This window comes from Pteronotus mesoamericanus, unplaced genomic scaffold (genome assembly GCF_021234165.1).
Source record: "Pteronotus mesoamericanus isolate MK-2021 breed Mesoamerican mustached bat unplaced genomic scaffold, CSHL_Meso_final contig_74, whole genome shotgun sequence".
Classification (NCBI taxonomy): domain Eukaryota; kingdom Metazoa; phylum Chordata; class Mammalia; order Chiroptera; family Mormoopidae; genus Pteronotus; species Pteronotus mesoamericanus.
Window position 1 is genome coordinate 26700390 of NW_026555247.1, and position 17270 is coordinate 26717659.

General features: G+C 54.0%; 1 protein-coding gene across 2 annotated transcripts in view; it reads right to left on the reverse strand.

Moving 5' to 3' along the window:
* Positions 1-309: 309 nt before the first annotated feature.
* The window catches only part of SMAD7 (SMAD family member 7), a 29361-nt gene continuing 12400 nt past the window's right edge, over positions 310-17270 (reverse strand). For both annotated transcript variants that reach the window (XM_054583618.1, XM_054583617.1), the window contains exon 4: positions 310-2216. In XM_054583618.1, the coding sequence (XP_054439593.1) occupies positions 1678-2216 (539 nt within the window). In that variant the 3' untranslated portion in view covers positions 310-1677. The remainder of the gene's footprint in view (positions 2217-17270) is intronic.

Sequence of the window (17270 nt, forward strand, 5' to 3'; positions counted from 1 at the left end):
TGTTCTGAATGTTCGTTTTGTGGTCCACCTCCCCGTCCTCCCAACCAAGCACAGGGCCGGGAGGCCCCAACTGTCCTGGATTCTGGCACCCTCCCCGCCCCCATCCCCCATCAGAAGAAAAAGGAGCTGGAGGACAACATGGAATCAAGTATACATTTTAAAAATTGTTTAATGGAACATAAACTCCTTTAGAAAAACATTCAGCCAGGTGATAACACCCATAGAAAAAAACACCAATCTTGTGTTTATCTTTTTTTAATTTGGCATTTGTTATTTGCATTTATATTAAAGCAAAGTGCATCTTCTCTTTATTTTTCTTGTTTATACACATTGCACAATACATAAATAATGATGCTTATAAAACGTCTTTATATTTACAAGTAATAATATATTTATATATAACATAAAATACATTTTTTCTTTAATAAATCTCAGGGTTTTTTTTTTTTCAGGAGTCCTTTCTCTCTCAAAAGCACTACAATGCTAAATTTCCAATGAGAATGCTTCTCTTGTTCATTTAAACCTTTGTAGTTAGAAAAATAGCTTATGTTAAAGTCTAAACATGCTCATTGAGCTAAGAGCAGTGTCAACATATCATACGAGTGTATGAGTTGTAGAAGAAACGAAAGAAGAGTAGGTGTCAGCCCAGGGTGGTACCTTGGGTTATGATGGACCGAATCCTTCTTGGTGGGAAGGGAAGGGGGGCTGCTCCCCTCGCTGGTCTAACAGCAGAGCTCAACACACAGGCTACAGAGGGGAGGAAAGTGCGGAGCTGGTTTTCTGAGTCCGGGTAAAACCTGATGTAACCAGGGCAGGGGAGAGGCGGAGGGGCCTGAGAGGGCGCTGGGTGAACAATACTGCGGCGGGGCTGCCCCGGCAGCCCTCAGGAAGCCCATCTCAGGGACATCCAGGAGCAGATGGCCAAAAAAAGAAAGACACGACAATGGCAGGGGGGTGAATGGGGGGACGTCAACAAGCTTGAAAACAACTGGTTCTGGTTCAGCCTCTTGCAGGGTTGTTTCTAAGAAGCCTAGGGATAGGCCTGGGTCCTAAAAGGGAAGAGGCAGGGCAGGGGCTTTCCCCAGGCTGGGGGCAGAGCCTTGCTCCAGCGGCTGCCAGGACACGGGTGGGTTTGCAGGCCTGCCCAGTTCTGCCTCTGCCCCACTGAGCATTTCCAAAGGGCAAGAGAGGCACAGCTGGGGAGCACACACCTCCCAGCCGGAGAGGTCAGTAAGAAGCACGCCGGGCATGCCGGTCACCCACCCGTGTACATGTACACACACTCACAGACACACACACACACACACTCGCTCACACATCCACCCTGACAAGTGAACCGATGGCCCCAAAGTCAGGGCCTGCTCCCCATTCATACACTGTTTGGTGGGACTGATCTTTGTTTCCCCTTTTTCATATGGGGGGTGTCCTTCCAACAATACGACACCCCACAAAAAAAGACCCCAACGATTCTTTTCATAAGCTATTTCTCAAAAAAACAAAAACAAAAACACAAAACAGAACATAAACAAGAAATGACAAGAAGAAGAAAAGAAAAAAAATAAAGGAACAATGACCAAAGAGTTTTGCATGAAAAGCAAGCACTCAGGAGGAAAATATTAGCAGCAAAGTAGTTTGGACTGGGCCCGCTCGGCTACGCTCTGTCCTCTCCCCACGCGGCTACCGGCTGTTGAAGATGACCTCCAGCCAGCACGGGCAGCTGCTGATAAACTGGCGGGTGTAGCACTGCCCCCAGCCCTTCACGAAGCTGATCTGCACAGTGAAGCCAGTCCACGGCTGCTGCATGAACTCGTGGTCGTTGGGCCGCTGCAGGCTGTACGCTTTCTCATAGTCAAAAGCCTTGATGGAGAAACCGGGGAACACTTTGTGTACCAACAGCGTCCTGGAGTCCGGGTTGTCCAGTGTGGCTGACTTGATGAAGATGGGGTAACTGCTGCGGTTGTACACCCACACGCCATCCACTTCCCGCGTGAGCTGGATGCCACAGCCGATTTTGCTCCGCACTTTCTGCACCAGCTGACTCTTGTTGTCCGAATTGAGCTGTCCGAGGCAAAAGCCATTCCCCTGAGGTAGATCATAGAAGATGTCCAGGGAGGGCTCCTGGACACAGTAGAGCCTCCCGACTCGCGTCTTCTCCTCCCAGTATGCCACCACGCACCAGTGTGACCGATCCCCAGGCTCCAGAAGAAGTTGGGAATCTACAAAACAAAATGGCGGACATGGTTGGCGGTGATGGGGATTGGTTTTCCTCCACCTCCTGGAATCAAGACGCACGCACCCACGGGCATCCATAGCCGACTGGGCTCTGTACAAGACAGGAGGAGGCCATGGCGGTGCTGGATATGCTGCAGGCTCTACAGTCCTCCTCCCGGGGCCTAGAAATCTTGACTCTCTGATAGAACAGCCCTGCCTTTAATTAAGCACAGGGCTCGCCGGGGGTCGGGGGTGGGTAGGAGGGGGTGGCCCCTTCCCACCACTTCCCCATCCCATTAGGGACCCAGGACACCAGTACCTGTGCTCATGTGGCCAAACGAGGCCTCCATCCCTGCAGAGCTGAGAAGCCAAGGGCCCCATTGTAACTTGGCCAGTCCTGGTTTTAAAGTTAGAAAAGGCCTTCGAGATGGCCCAGAAGTGACAGTTCTTTACATTGGACAGCACCTTGAAGGCCAGCTGCTATGGGCTCTGGTCATCCTGATGAGAAAAGTGGGCCCCAGGGAGCTTGTTGCTCAGACCCCACAGGATGACACTACCAGACCTGGGTAGGACTCAGGCCACCAAGTTCTCATATCAGGGCCTTGGTGATGCGCAAGTACTATGTGATAAAAATTTAAATGGAGGTAGATTTGAGGCGAAAAACCTCCCTCATAGAAAAACAGCCCTTAGTGCCTGTCAGCAGCAGCATGGTACACAAAGGGTGAATTCCCATCAAAATGCCAAATCACCCCCCCCACACACACACACCGCCCCCCCCCACACACACGCGCGCGCTCGGTTAAAACCCAGACTGCCTCCACGAAGCTTCCTCCAGCCCAGACAGAAGATTATGTGTCTAAACTGGGGACGGCCATCGTTAAAGTGCCCTTCTCTACTCACACAAAAGAATCTAGACTCCTGCCCTGCCCACCCTCCCTCCCTCCCTCCCTCCCTCCCCTGAAGGCCCCACCCCAACTGTCCTAGAAGTGGTCCTTCCCACAGGCAGCCTGGGAGACTGGCGTGGTTCTGGTAAGGTGATTTTCCTAAACAGGCGTGTGGAGATCTTTACAGGGGGACAGAGGGAAGGGAAGGGAGCCGGGCGGCTGGCATTCCGACTCCTCCTCAAGCCAGTGGGGCAGGCCTCAGACTGGGAACCATAAATCTCCCAGGCTGGGCTGGGCCAGGCTGCAGGAACGAACGCTGTGGTTTGTGGTGGCAGGGCGGAGACCGGAAGTCTTGTATTTGTTAACAAAAATGGGGAAAGGCAGGGGCCCCAGGAGGCAGGGGCCTCCTCCTGCCCTCCGTTCTCACTCTCTGGGGGGCTCAGGGAACGAAGACGGGGCTGGTTGGCTGTGAGATGTCTTTTGGTGTGCTTGGCCGTCTTGATTTTGGAGCTACCGGGCTTGCAGAACAGACGATGAGTGACACAGCACGGCAGCCCGGGGGGCGGGCGGGGGGGCGCGGAGGAGGGCTGGGGGCCCCGTGCCTGCTGCCCCAGCAGGCTGGGTAACCCAGTGCGGCTCAGCACACAGCTCCTCACAGGCATGTTAGGACCTGGGAACCAGTCAGCTCCATGAACTTTTTTTTTTTTTAAGTAGCAGCCAGTCTTGCACAGAGGTGTCCCATGAATAAGTGTGCAAATGTGCACTCTGACTTACTGAGGCAGTCACAAACGCACCCCAAGTGGCTGTCTCCTACTGACACCCCAGCTCTTCTTCTCAAATGCCTGCTCAGGCAGCTACACAACATGGGGAGCCGAGGGCTCATTCCTCCCCCTCAGGCTCCACCCCACTGAAAATCAACCCCTGAAAAGCCCCCCCCCACCCCGCCAGCCGAACACTCATGCGCCTACAAAGCACAAGTGTGAGAGAAACTGTGTGTCCTTCAGTGTGAGTGTGTGCGCGCGCACACTAGAACATATGGAAAAACAAGAGAGGGACGAGGGCTCCAAGCAGAAGGTGACTCATCAGGCATTAACTTGTTTCTGCAAAGTATCCATCAACTGCTAATAAACTCGTGAGCGCTGGCAATCTTTGAACTTTCTTGCCGAGGGAGTTCAGCTCTGAAGGCTACACCAAAGACCCACAACATCCACGTAAATAACAGCGCTCTGGCATGCAAGAGCGCTGGAGGAGCGATCCCTCTTCTGGAAGACACAGGGCGTCCCCGCCCGAAGAGGGGGGTGTTTGGGAATGTACGAAGCTCTCCCTTACCATCCCGATTCGGGACAACAGACCTGGACGGGAAAGGAAGACGCAGGGAGTCGCAGGGAGTCGTGGGAGGGAGGTTCAGGAGACCCTCAGCACGGCCCACAATACTTTGTTTCACGGGGCCCGGCCCCCCTGAAACCTGGCACCCACTAGCAGGGAGGAGGTGCAGGGTGGGGTGGGGGCCTGAGATTGAGTTGCCCTCGTGCCAGGCCCACGGGCAAGGGGTGGGGGCTGTGTCTGCCCCATGGGCCTCTGGGGGCAGAGGAAGCGGGGCGGGGGCTGGGCCCGAGGTTGGCTGGCCCAGGGCCCTGAGGGGGAAGAGGGGGAAAGGGGGGAGCTTTCTGGCGGGTTTCTCTTTCATCTGTACAGCCAGCCAGTCCACCCAGCAATTTGCTGCCAGACATCCCTGGAAAAAGCCTTTTTCTGTTGAGGTTAATGGCCCAGCCCAGATAAACGGCAGCGCGTGGGTGTCCCTGAGTGTGAACTAGGCCCCCGAAAGCCCACTAGGTGCCCCACTCAGGCACAACAGGACCCCCCATGTCACCCCACAGCCTTCTTCTCGCTGCCCCTGGACTATCTGAGCACAAAACAGGCCCTCCAGCAAAACCACTCCAACAGCTAAGGCCCCTTAAACATACCGCGCTTCTGGGGGCCCAGCACAGCTTTCCCTGTAGCCCATCAGAGATTCCCCTCCTTTGCCCCGAATGCCTTGGCACTTGGGCTCATTTCTGGGAAGCACTCAGCATCATCTTCAGAGAAACCCAGTTCCCTGAACTGGGCCCACAGCCCACAAGTGTCTCCCTGCGAAGGTCTGTGCTTGCTCTTGGGGGCTCCCCAGGCCTCACGGTGGGGACCTGGGAGGATCTCTCACACAGGAAGTCTCCCTGGCTAGTTGGTCGCCAGGACTAAGGAAGAGTCTCGGAGGCCAAACTTGGCTTCCCATCATGGTTGCCAACACGAAACTCCAAAGGCAAAACTCGCAGCCCCTCATTAATTTCCCTCGGCTTTATAACCTTTTCCGGTATTTTCAACAACTTCTTTCCCTTCTCAGAAAACTGTACAGGGGCTTGTTTTAAAACTGTATTTGCGCATTTTAAAGCATCAAAAAGAAAAGCTGTGTTGTAAAAAACTAACTAATCAGATGCCTGTTCACAATTTTTTTTCTTTTTATTATAGTTTAGGGAATGTTTGGAGCAACCCCAGAAAAATGCTGAATCGGCCTAAAATTCCTGTAAGGTTGCCCCCCCCTCCCCCCGCCATTTCCCTTAAAGCATAAAATCAACCCTTTAAAAGGAAGGGGGAGGTGGGCGTTGAGAAGGGGAAGGATTTCGCCTTGTGTTTGCACTTGCATTAGGGAAGACCACTTAACAAGGAGCTCCCTGCCTCTTACAAAGAGTTATTTAATTACCCTGGTCATGAATGAACAGACCAGACCCTTCTAGAAGGCTCATGAATGGAGCTCTCGCTGAGGTCTCAACGGCATGGGGTGACCAGACCTCAAGGCCAGGTTTTAGGTAAGGGAGAAATTTTCCCCCTTTTAAATTTTTGTATTTGAAGGTGTGAGAGATAAAGGAAAAACAGAGGAAGGAAAGACCAAGTTCAGTGCCTCCGTGGTACCATTTCTGGACTCCCACTTATGAAGTCCCACCGTGAGGCCATTGGGACCTGGTTGTGCCCACGCACAGAGATGGGGCGGATGGGGAGGGGTTCCCAGGATCCTGGCCTTCCCTTCAGGGCAGGGACACGTTGGGAACCAAAGCCAGCACGGGACAGAGCCACAGCATTCAATGTGCCCAACTGCTGGGGCACAAGGGGTAAAAGGTAGGCGAGTAGGGTTCTCAACTCTACCTCATCTGTGCAAGGCACTTGGATTATAAAGGGATATTTCTTTGCCAAAATCCAACGGTGGGATGGGACTGCAAGCCCCCTCCCCGGTGGTCCAGCAGAGCAGAAAAGAAGGTTGAAGGTGGAGAAGCCAGGGAGATGGGCGCCTGGGCAGACACAGCAGCCTCGCACGGACTGAGGAGGGCAAATGAAGGGCACAAAAGTATACCCAGAAGTTACACCCGGCAACCCTGGAAAGCAAACATGACCACACCTCGCCCACAGCCAAGTCCAGGGTCCTCCCTCCTCGGGACTCCGGCGCCACCAAGGGCTGCCTCATCCTGCCTTCCCCCTTCAGCAGACATCTCAAAGGTCACCAGCACCCGTCAGCCCTGCTCCCCACCCTGGTCAGGAAACCGGCCGTTCTGAGAGCCCCCAGCCCACTTCAGGGAGACGGCTCAGATGAAAGAGGACCCAGTGCCAATCTGCCTGATCTACTGTCATCCTAAATACTCACAATTATCAAGGATCCTTACTGGTCTCTCGTTTTCAAGAGGCAAATGACCAAAAACCAAAGCAAACACAGGGAAACTTGATGAGGTGTCTGGGCTCAGTTTGGGTTCTGGGTCGGTTCTAATCCGCCATGTTCCACCCTCATCAAGATCACGCCAGGGGGCCCTCCGATTCCTAAGGCACCACAGAGAACTCTGGGGTTTAGAGCAAGTTACCCACGGGGTCAGAACAAACTCAAAACGTTCCAGGTTAACTCTCAGACCCAACCACTCCTTCACGGTGCCAAGCTCTTTTGCCAAAAGGACCAGAGGATGAATTCTGACTGGTAGAAAGCACTGAGAGAGTTGAATTTTTCAGGGCTCTGTAACGAGGTTATCTCCATTGAGGTAGCGGGACTGGAGGAGGTGGGCACAGGGTGCCTAAGGGTCTCCTTCAAAGGCTGAGGTGCTTCCTCAGGTCCCTGGGCCCAGCTAAGCGAGCTCCCCAAATCCTATCCCTCAGGGACTTCCGGCTGTGGCACGACACCCCCACACACACCCCACCCCACCCGGCTGCCCCAGTTCAAACCTACCTCCCATGGAAGCTTGGCAGGGATTGAAACTCCCAGTGCCAACCTCACATGGTTGTTATGATTTGTTACAAAAACAGCAGGGGGCCGGGGCCCAGCTTGCAACTATACTCAAGGGCCTCGTCTCTTGAGTTCTCCCGCTGCTCAGAACACGCTAACCTCTCTTCCCCTTGCCCACCCCGCCCCTATGAAGGACAGCGCTGGGCCATGCCTACCCCTAACAGGCATCTACAGTGAACAAAGGGACTCAGAACGGCCTTCTGAGGTGACACACTATTACCATTGTTACGTTAAAGGAGGGGACGTGGAGCACAGTCAGTCACTTGCCAAAGAGCAGAGCTGGGGTTCAAGGCCAGAACACGGCTAAGTGTGACCTGGGGGTGGGCAGCCACCTCAGGCCTCTAAAGCTTCCAGTAACCAAGGGTTGCTCTGCAAGAATTAGAGGGCAAAAATGAGTGTCTTTCGGAGCACACTGTGGAAATGCCATGCCTACTGTAGGGCAGAGAGTGGGGTCCAGCTCTCGCTCCAAGAGGCGGCTTCTTTGCCAGCAAGCTGCTCTGTGACCTTTGCCAAGTGGCTTGCCCTCTCTGAGTCTCAGGTTGACCTGCCCATAACTAACTTGAAGGGGGCAGGGGCAAAACAGCCCCACTGGCCCACGTCTGGCTCTGATGGTCTCTGGCTACACTCTGTGATTCACAAGTACTAAACAACGTGGGCTCCCTTTATTTTTACTACCTTCTGAAGAGTAAGAAAATTACTTTGGGGAGAAGAGCACATGTTTGCATTTAATTTGCAACAATAAAAACAAACTCAAAAGGACAAGGAGATTTGGGTCAGATTTTTCTGTGTCCATCTCTAAACCAACTTTTTAATTTCAAAGAGTTACAAACTTGCACCCTTTCCACTCTGTCATGCATGGCCCTCAGGAAGAGGTGAGTCCCCCAGGGGCGGGTCCCCCTCTCACCTCCACTCTTCCAGTGCCCCCCAGACTTGGAGACCTGAAGTTTCCCACCCCTCACCTCCCTCCTCCTGCAAACTCTCCCAAGCTTTCCGATTGGCAGAGCCTGCTCGGCTCGAAGACTAACACGTGACTGTGCCTTGCAAATTGTGATGAGTAATCAATTACTAGAGCTAAACTGTGCTTCCCTGCTCTCCAAACAGGCCCCACCCCCCACCTCCCAAAGCCCCTCAAACGTCCAAGTCCAAGGCCCCCAGCCTGGAGGTGCTTCCTTAGAACAGTTTTTGGCCATCAGAGAGTATAATTGAGGGTAGAGAGGGCAGGGGAGGGAAGCCACACAAATCAAAAGCTCCCGTCTGTCTCGCCAGCCGGGCTGACGCGGCTTCCTGTGCCCCAGCCGTCAGCCATGCAAATTATAGCGCGTACCCAGCCGCCTTTGGAGGAGGCCAGCTCTGCCCGGCTCCGAGAGGCCTCGGAGGAAGGGTGGGGACTCCAGGCCAGCCAACTCCATTCATAATATTTACAGTAAATGGGCCTCTCTGGCTGTTGTTTAGCATACATCCAGCCTCATTAAAACTTCTCAAGTTTTAACATCAAGACTTTTCCACTCCACGGCGCACCACAAAATTCCCTCCCAAAGCCCCCCCAATAACTCGGCAGCTCTCTCCGGAAACGGGTCCCCAGTCCCTTACGGCATTATCTGCTCACAGCCTGCCCACTGGGGATGACCCTGGCCGCTCCCAGAAAGACACAAGAGGGTGGGACCGGCAGGCAACAGGAAGCTGGCCAAATCAAATCTCAAAATCCATTCACCTCCCACCTGGAAGGAGTCCAGAGATTCCCCCAGCTTCTGCATGTGTATCCCTAACTAATGCACGTACACTCATACACGTGAATCCAAAAAAAGAACCTTTCCTTCAACTACCGTAAGATCTCTCATTTTCTGCTTTTTATTAACCACTGGTAAGTACATCGGCTACATGGTAAAACTTGATAAGAATCTTCATAAAAATGGATGAATAAGCCAATTTTCCCAAAGGACGGATGGACACACCCCCCCAAGAGGTACAGGACAGCTTTGCCTGGTTCTGCAGCCCTGGGGGGCTGCCTGGCAGTGAGCTGCTTTTTCTGTGGGCCCCCCTTGAGTAAATCCCAGTGCACAGTGACCTCCAGCTCCCTGAAAGGTATCCCAGGCCCCAGTGGCAGGCCCCGCCCCGCCCCTGCCCATCCCCCACACAGCCCCAACTCAACTCCAGTTTTTCTAGACTGGTAGGAAAACCATCCGAAGACGTGGAAAAATACAGTGGGAAACAAAAGTCCTTTTCATCCGTCCCCTTCCCCAGCTCCCCTTGTTCCATAACAATTATGAAAACTGTTGGATGGGGTGGCATTTTGAACATTTACTGCATTCCGGCCAATAAATTCCAGTGCAGCATCTGATGGAAAAGCCTCCTTCTGCGACAACCGGCTCCCTGGCTCCCTGGCTCCCTGGCTCCCCACCCCCTGCTTGCTCCCAGCCCTCATTCCTTCTGTCTTTACAGCCCAACTCCAGGGCCTGGCCAGGTCGGGGCCCGCACTGTACTTACAGGGAAAAACAACAGTACGACAGACTGGAGACAGTGTGCAGACTGGAAAAGTTAATCATTACTTCTGTCTGCCTCCGTAATCTAATCTCTCTGGCTTTGACACACTCACTGTTCAGCCATCCCAGCCCTTTCACCCCCAGAGCACCCAGGGCCTCCTGGGCCCGCGGCACCACCCCCCCCTCCACCCCGGCCCTGCCAGCTCCAGCCTCCAGGGAGGAGGCGCGGGGAATGAAAGACAAGCAATGTCTCCCCCAGCCTGGCCTGCCACCACAAGGCCCCTGCAGTCTGACACACAGAGCTGGCTGCTCTGTGTGTGGGTCCCACATTTCAGGACTCCGGGCCTCCCTTGGAGGTGGGCTCCAATTGGGCTTGTATAACTGCCAAGCCAGGCCACACCCCCACCCCGCAGGGCCAGACAGGACGGCCCCACCCCCACCCCTGCCCCGGGGCTCACCCTCGGGCCCACCCAGATGCACATCCAGGAGTCTGGTGGGCCTCGGGGTCCCCCTGTCCCATGGGATCAGTCCACGCAGATACGCAAGTCAAGATGGCCCTGCTGTATGGCACTCAGCCTAAAATTACCACATGACCCAGCAATCCCATTTCTGAGTACATACCCAGGAAAGTCTTGACAAGATTATTTATACCCCCACATGCATAACAGCACTATGCACAGCAGCCAAAAAAAGGTGGAAGCAACCCAAGTGTCCACCAATGGATGAATAGATAAATAAGATGGATACACATACACTTTTTAAAGAACAGGAAACTGACACATGCTACAAGGTGGATGAACCTTTAAGCACATGCTAAATGAAGTCAGCCAGACACAAAAAGGCAAATACAGCATGATTCCACTCGGTGAGGTCCCTGGAGTAGTCAAATTCATAGAGAGAAAGTGAACAGTGGTGGGAGGGGCCCCCCCTCTGGGGAGTCAGCATTTAGTGGGCGCAGGGTTTCAGTGGGGAAGGCGACAAAGGTCTGCCGCCGGATGGTGGAGGTGGTTGCACAACAATGTGATGTACTTAATGCCGCTGAAGTGTACGCTTAAGAAGGGTTAGGATCGTAAACGTTATGTGCATTCTCGCCCCCCTGAAGGAAGAAGGCCCTGCCTCTCCTAAAGTACCCCCTGCACAGCCTCCTGGAACTTACCCTCCCGAGGACAGGGGGTTCTGCCGCAGCGAAAGACCCCTGGGAAGGGCTGCCTGTGCGGGTTCCTGTGGAGATTCCTCCGCTGTTACTCCGTCTAGGAAGGGCTTGTAAGCCAAGCAACAGGAATGACTCTACTCTCTTTATTTGCCAATGGAAGGCGCCACTAGCTGCCCCACTACTCCCGCAACGGGGGTCTCATTCTCCCTGGGCCACTGGTCCGAGAATCAAAGATCGCAGGATGTCAGAACCTCAAGGAACCTGGTGACCAGGTCCAACCGCTTATTTTGCAGATGAGAACAGAGGCCCAGGACACACCAAAAAAGGGCTCTTGCAAGGCCACGTGGTCAGCTGGTCCCCACTCAGGCCAGGAAGGCAGGCCAGCCTCTGGGGACAGAAACCTGGAGGCCACTTCCCCCCCATTGTAATTCTCTCCAAGTCCCTCCTGGGACTGGGGCATCCCTCTAACCCTGAGATGGCGGAGGCAGTTGAGTCTTTGCAGCCCCCACCCCTAAGTCCAGGCCCCATCCCTAGGAAACACCCCTCAGTGGGGTTTTAATTGCGACCCCATTGAGTTGGAGGTGGGGCTGGCTCATCGAGTTGAACAACTGTACTGTGCACCCAGATCACAGGAGAACTCAATTTGTGCTTCTCTGTCTGGGTTACTGATTAATGAGGGGGAGGGGCAGTGCTGGCTAAGGGGCAGCCTGGGGCTGGCGAGGTCCCCAAGCGGCTGTGTGGGGCCGCTCTTCACGACCCTTCCCAGCCTCCATTCATTTAGCCTACTGGGGAAGGAGACACTCCCCAAAACTTGATTCGGTCCCTGGAGCGGTGGAAGGTGAGAAAGGTAGACTGGCAAATGCAGAAAGGGGTGTCTACTGACAGCAGAGTCCTATCTTGGCATCCGACTGTTTTTGTTCCTGTTGAGTGATTGTCCCAAGTTAAAAAGGAAAGAAGGAAACACAGAAACGAACACACACAAGAGCCAACAGCAGTCCCTGGCCTGGCTATCTGAGCTGTCTTCTGTCTGAGGGACAGAAACTCCCCACTCTGCAAGAGGAAAATTGGAGGTGGATCAGTTCTGCCCTGGACCAAACACCAGGCCCAAACTGCTCTCCCAGCCAGAAGAGGCCGGTGGGGCTCCACAGAGGGGCGAGGAGATTAATTAAATTAGTGAGCTCCTCAGACGGAGCCATCAGGGGGCCTCCAGGGATCAGACCCGGCAGGGTGAGCGTGAAAATGAAACACCCTGGTAACAGCATCTGATGACTTCATGCAAATCCTACCGAAGGCGGCCCAGGGCCCCACCCCCAGGCTGGGACCTCAGACAGGGGTTTGACCATGAGACTGCACGTTAGGAAGCACAGGTGCATCCCCAGATGCTCTTCGTGAGAATCAAGCCCACTGGAGTTAGGGGAGTCGTCCCGCCTCCGTTGTGGCCGTCAAGATATTAAATACTATACTTCCAGGTGTCCCCATCAGCCCCTGGCTGTGGTACCACAGAAGCACCAGTGCTTGGCCGGTCACCTCTACATGCCCCCAGGATACTGCCAGGGTCCGGATTATGACTATAACCATGCCTCCTGCTGTTATCTCACAATCAACGGTGGGAGGGGGGCGCCGGGAGGCCTGGAACCAGACTGGAGAAGACAGACCTGTTTATCCACAAGCTTTGTTTTATCAACTCTCAACAGACCACACAACCAAAGCAGAGGCCAAAATGGGTAACAGAAGCACTGCTCCTGCCCTGCGTGCTCAGACACCCCGGGGCCCGTCCATGCACCTGTGCCGTGTCTTACCACACCTCACCCCAAGGCCCGGCTCTGAGCCTGCGGCCCCGGCTCCTTCCGTCCTGTAGAGACTGCCTGAGAAGCAGCCCCCTGATTGACCCCAAAGGGAACAACTTCTGTTCAAAAGCCTTCCACGCCCTTCACCCCACAACACCTTCAGAGAAGCCAGGACATCTGCTGCCCTTCTTTCTATCAGGGCCCAAGAACTGACCCTCCACACCTCATAAAGCCTGGCACATAATAGATGCTCAATGAATAACTGCTCCAGGAATGAACCAGAGGCACAGTGGCTTCCCGCAAAGCAGCCGGCCCTCCCAGCTTTACACCTGGGTAGAGAGACAGGTGTGAACCTACCCTGGGAAGGGACAGTGACTTCCAGGCAGGGGCTATTAGCCGGAAAGGCCCAGACCCTGTCCTGGATTCCCTGTGGAGATGGCAAGAGAGAAGCCCCTGTCCTCAGTGCGGCGGACCCACAGCTTCCCCGAGAGCTGCGGCGGACCCCGAGAGGTGTTCCCAGGCCAGGCCCCGGGTGCACCACCGGCCCACAGCACTCTGCTGCGGCATCCTGCTCTGTTTGGACAAGTTACCCTCACCAAGCCATCAACAATGCTTTTACACACCCCAGGGCTCTTGCAGTGTTATGAAAACAAAACCCAGCACGCTAAGGAAAAACGCTGGGGGGCGGGAGCCGAGGGGGGAGCGAGCAAGCCGTTCAAGCCATTCACCACTTTCTTCCAGGTCTCCATCCGAAAGATGGCTCACTGGTTGGCAGCACAGGTCAGGGACTGTCCCATGTCATTAGGACAATGAGATTGTCAAAGAGACTAAGAAACCCAGAGATGAGTATAGGGAAACTGTGTTTTCACACCCAGGTCGTTATCACCAGCTCCAAATTGGCTCCGCACGGCCTGGGGCTGTGGCCATTTCTTTGCGGGGGGGGGGGGGGGGGGGGGGAGCCTGTGGGTGACGTGTAGGTCTCATTACCGCTCTCCCCAGGGCACGGCTATGCCCGGGCTGCTCCACATTGGTCTCCTCTCCACTCCTCACTACTGCCCTAGAAACAGTCTCAGAAGTTAAGGAACTGAGGGGCGGGGGCAGGGACGGGAGTGGGGGCGGGACTCAAAATAAAGGCAGCCCTGAGTTGCAACCTGCCAAATGCCAGGCTCTGTGTGGGGGAAGCTGATGCTGGGGTGAGAAGTCTGAGGACAGGAGTCAATTCCTGCCTGCCCCCTACACCAAAATAAAATATATAAGTTTTGTTTTGTTTTTTTTTTTGCAAGTTAAAACTGAGCTATGACACTGGGTGGGGCTCAGTGTGGAGGCCGAGCAGCCAAACCAAAACTCGCTTCCAGCCAAGAGCTGCTTGGCCCCACCGTTTGGGGAAGGAAGCTGAGAAAGTCATGAAAGATTCTTTAGTAAACCGGGAAATAAGGCTGCAGTTAACATTTCAACTGAAGGTGACCTTCTGGTAAAATATTTTTTTAAATAATAAAAATAACATAAAGTTCTCAAACAACCTCTTTCTTAAAGAAAATGGCCTAAAAAGTTCTCGTGGGGGTGGAGGGGAAGAAGCGGGGGAAAATAAACAAAACAGGGCTGGTCTCTCCGCCACTACCTTTCACGAACAACTTTTTTCTGGAGTTCTTCTCATAAAAGGAATGATGCAATTTCCTGTCTTGTCCCAATATTTCCTGTTCACTTACAAGGTGAAAGTTATCACCCTGTTTTAAACCCCTGTCCTAAACTCCATAGAAAGATTCTTTTTCTGTCCAGAGCCCCATCCCTGTCACCGAATCTCCTCATCTGAGAATATAAACCCTACTATTTTCTATACCCCTAACGAGCTGGTTTAATAAAATGCCTCGTTCTCTATGGCAGGTACTGAGTCTACAATCGCAGCTTCCCCAGGAACTGGGTCAGGGCCCAGATCCCCGGGCGGGGGCGGGGGGGAAGTGGCGGGGATCGGGGCAGCCAAGCCCCCCGGATGAGCCGACCTGTTTTGGTCGAGTTGCCACAACCAGGTGAATGCTGCTGTCTTGGTGTGTTAACCACTAAATTCAGAACCGTGCCTCAGCAGTTAATAATATCTTCCCGCTGAAAATAGCCCAGAGAGGAAGCCTCTCTGTGACAGTGGGCAGGCAGCCAGGCTCCGGGCTGGCCATTCAATACGGGCGAGAAAGATGGTAGGACCAGCGGTGACCTCCCCGTGGCTGCGCTGTACAGTATCCTCTCTCAAGGCTCCCACAACGGGAGGGCTCCCGGGCGCGCCACCCGCCTCCTCCACAGCCCTAGAACCTGCGCACAGACGGCACAGACGGCACGTCGACCAAGGGGTCCAGCAGCAGGGTCGGGGGAGGGGTCCGGGCCACCCAGCGAGAGGCTAGGAGGACCCCAGGCTCTGGGAGACAGCCCCCTGCATTGCGCTAGTGGGGAACCAGCGTGCGCACCTCCCCTTCCGAAAGCTCAGACTCAGAAAACACACCATAGGGAACGTCCCCGCCTAGTTCTTCAGGTAAATCGAGTCAGACAGTCAGGCTCAACAACGTGCCCCCACCCCAGAAGACCGCAGAGGCGCTCTGGAGAGCAATTGTCTATCAATAGTGGATCCCAGGCACCTAAGAGAAGTCTCTCCATTTTTATTCTCCACAGTGACAGTTTTCTCATTGATTATCCAAATCTACATGCATTTAAAAGCCACCACAAATCACTACTTTTTAAAATTTTGGTAAAACACCCACAGCATAAAATTTACCATTAGTGACGTGGAGCGCATTCAGAGAGCTGTGCAACCACGGCCACTATCTCGCCCCAGCACGCTTTTATCCTCCCCAAAGGGGCCCCTGTCCCATGCATGGGTCGCTTTACAATGTCATTCACAACAGCAGAGACAACTGGAGGAGGACACAGAGTTAATGCGCCTTGTCGAGTTCCTATGATCAAGCAAAACTCTTATTTAAGAAGAGGCCCAATAAGCAAGATACACATTCATCTTCTCCACTACAGCAGCATATACAGCGGTCCCACCCTTATCTGCAGGGAGGTCCCAAGACCCCCAGTGGGGGCCCGAAGCCGGGGACAGCACCCGGCGCTATACATGCTATGTTTCCTCCTACACAGCATACCCACAACAAAGTTTAATTTATTAACTAGGCACAGTAAGAGATTAACTGAAATAAAAGTTCTGTGAATGTGGTCTCTCAAACGGTCCTGCACTGTACTCACCCTTCTTCTTATGATATGAGAAAACAAAATGCCTCGTAAGTCGAGAACTTTCACCTTTTCACCTAAAAGCAGCACAGGACGGCTTCCCGGGGGCACATCTGAACCGGCAGTATCACTGCCATTGCACTTTGGGGCCATGAGGACGCACAGCAAGGGTGACCAGAAACAAGGACGGCCACGCCACGACGGTTGATCTGATTGCTGACCGAGAGGGCTGCTACGTGGCCTCTACAGCGTGGGGACCCTGGACAGAGGCCGTGACAGAGCAGGGCACCGAGAGATTTCATCATGCTATTCAGAAGGGCGTGCAATTTAAAACTTATACATTGTCTATTTCTGACATTTTCTATTGAATACGTCCGGACCGTGGCTGCCTGTGGGCAACTGGAGCCGCGGGTAAGGAGATGTTGCTATACAGAAACACAGAAAACCAGCACAGCAACCAAGAGAAGCCAACAAAGAAACTCCCAGCAGGGACGCAGGCCCCTTTACCCCCCTTACCCCCGGGGGTTCCCCAACCTGCTGTACACCCCAATCGCCTGGGGAGCCTCAAGGGCTCCCGATGCCAGGACCCCACCAAAGACTGCGATTCAGGATATCCCAGGGGCTCTAACACGAAGGCAAGTCTGCAGTCAGTGCCCCTACGGGGCCTTGTTTCTCCCAGCAGGTTAGGAGCCTGCTTCCAAGTGCTGCTCCAGCTTCTAGGTCCAGGCTGAAGCGAACAATTAGCAGCCTGGCAAGCACAGCACTGCAGAAGCAACATTACGGCACAGTAACAGCAACAACAAAGAGACACATAGGAAGCCCAACTTGATCTTGAATCCTTTGGCATTTCCTCCCTTTTCACTGCCCCACTGGCTCAGAGCTTGTCTCAGAGGTCCACAGGTCTTGAAGTACAACCCAGCTACAGCCGGGCTCTGCTAAGAAAAGGCCCAAGGCCGGGGAGGGTTAGTGTGCTAGGCCGTAGCCAAAGCTACACCAGAACCAAGCACCCACCTGACCCCCCGCCACTTCCGCTGACAACGGGTCGCCCCGTTCTGCCTCAGTGACAGGATTCCCGAGGCAGCAGCCCCAGCTGGCCCTGCAAACAGAGCAGCCCAAATCTGCCCCCGACTTTAAGTGCTGTCACCCTGCACTGAACGCCTGCCTGACCGCCTCATTCTTTCCAGGACAAGAGGGGTTTTATCCGTGAGCCCTGTGGCAGAGATGAGTGCATGGCCCGGAGCCCTGCAGACGGGG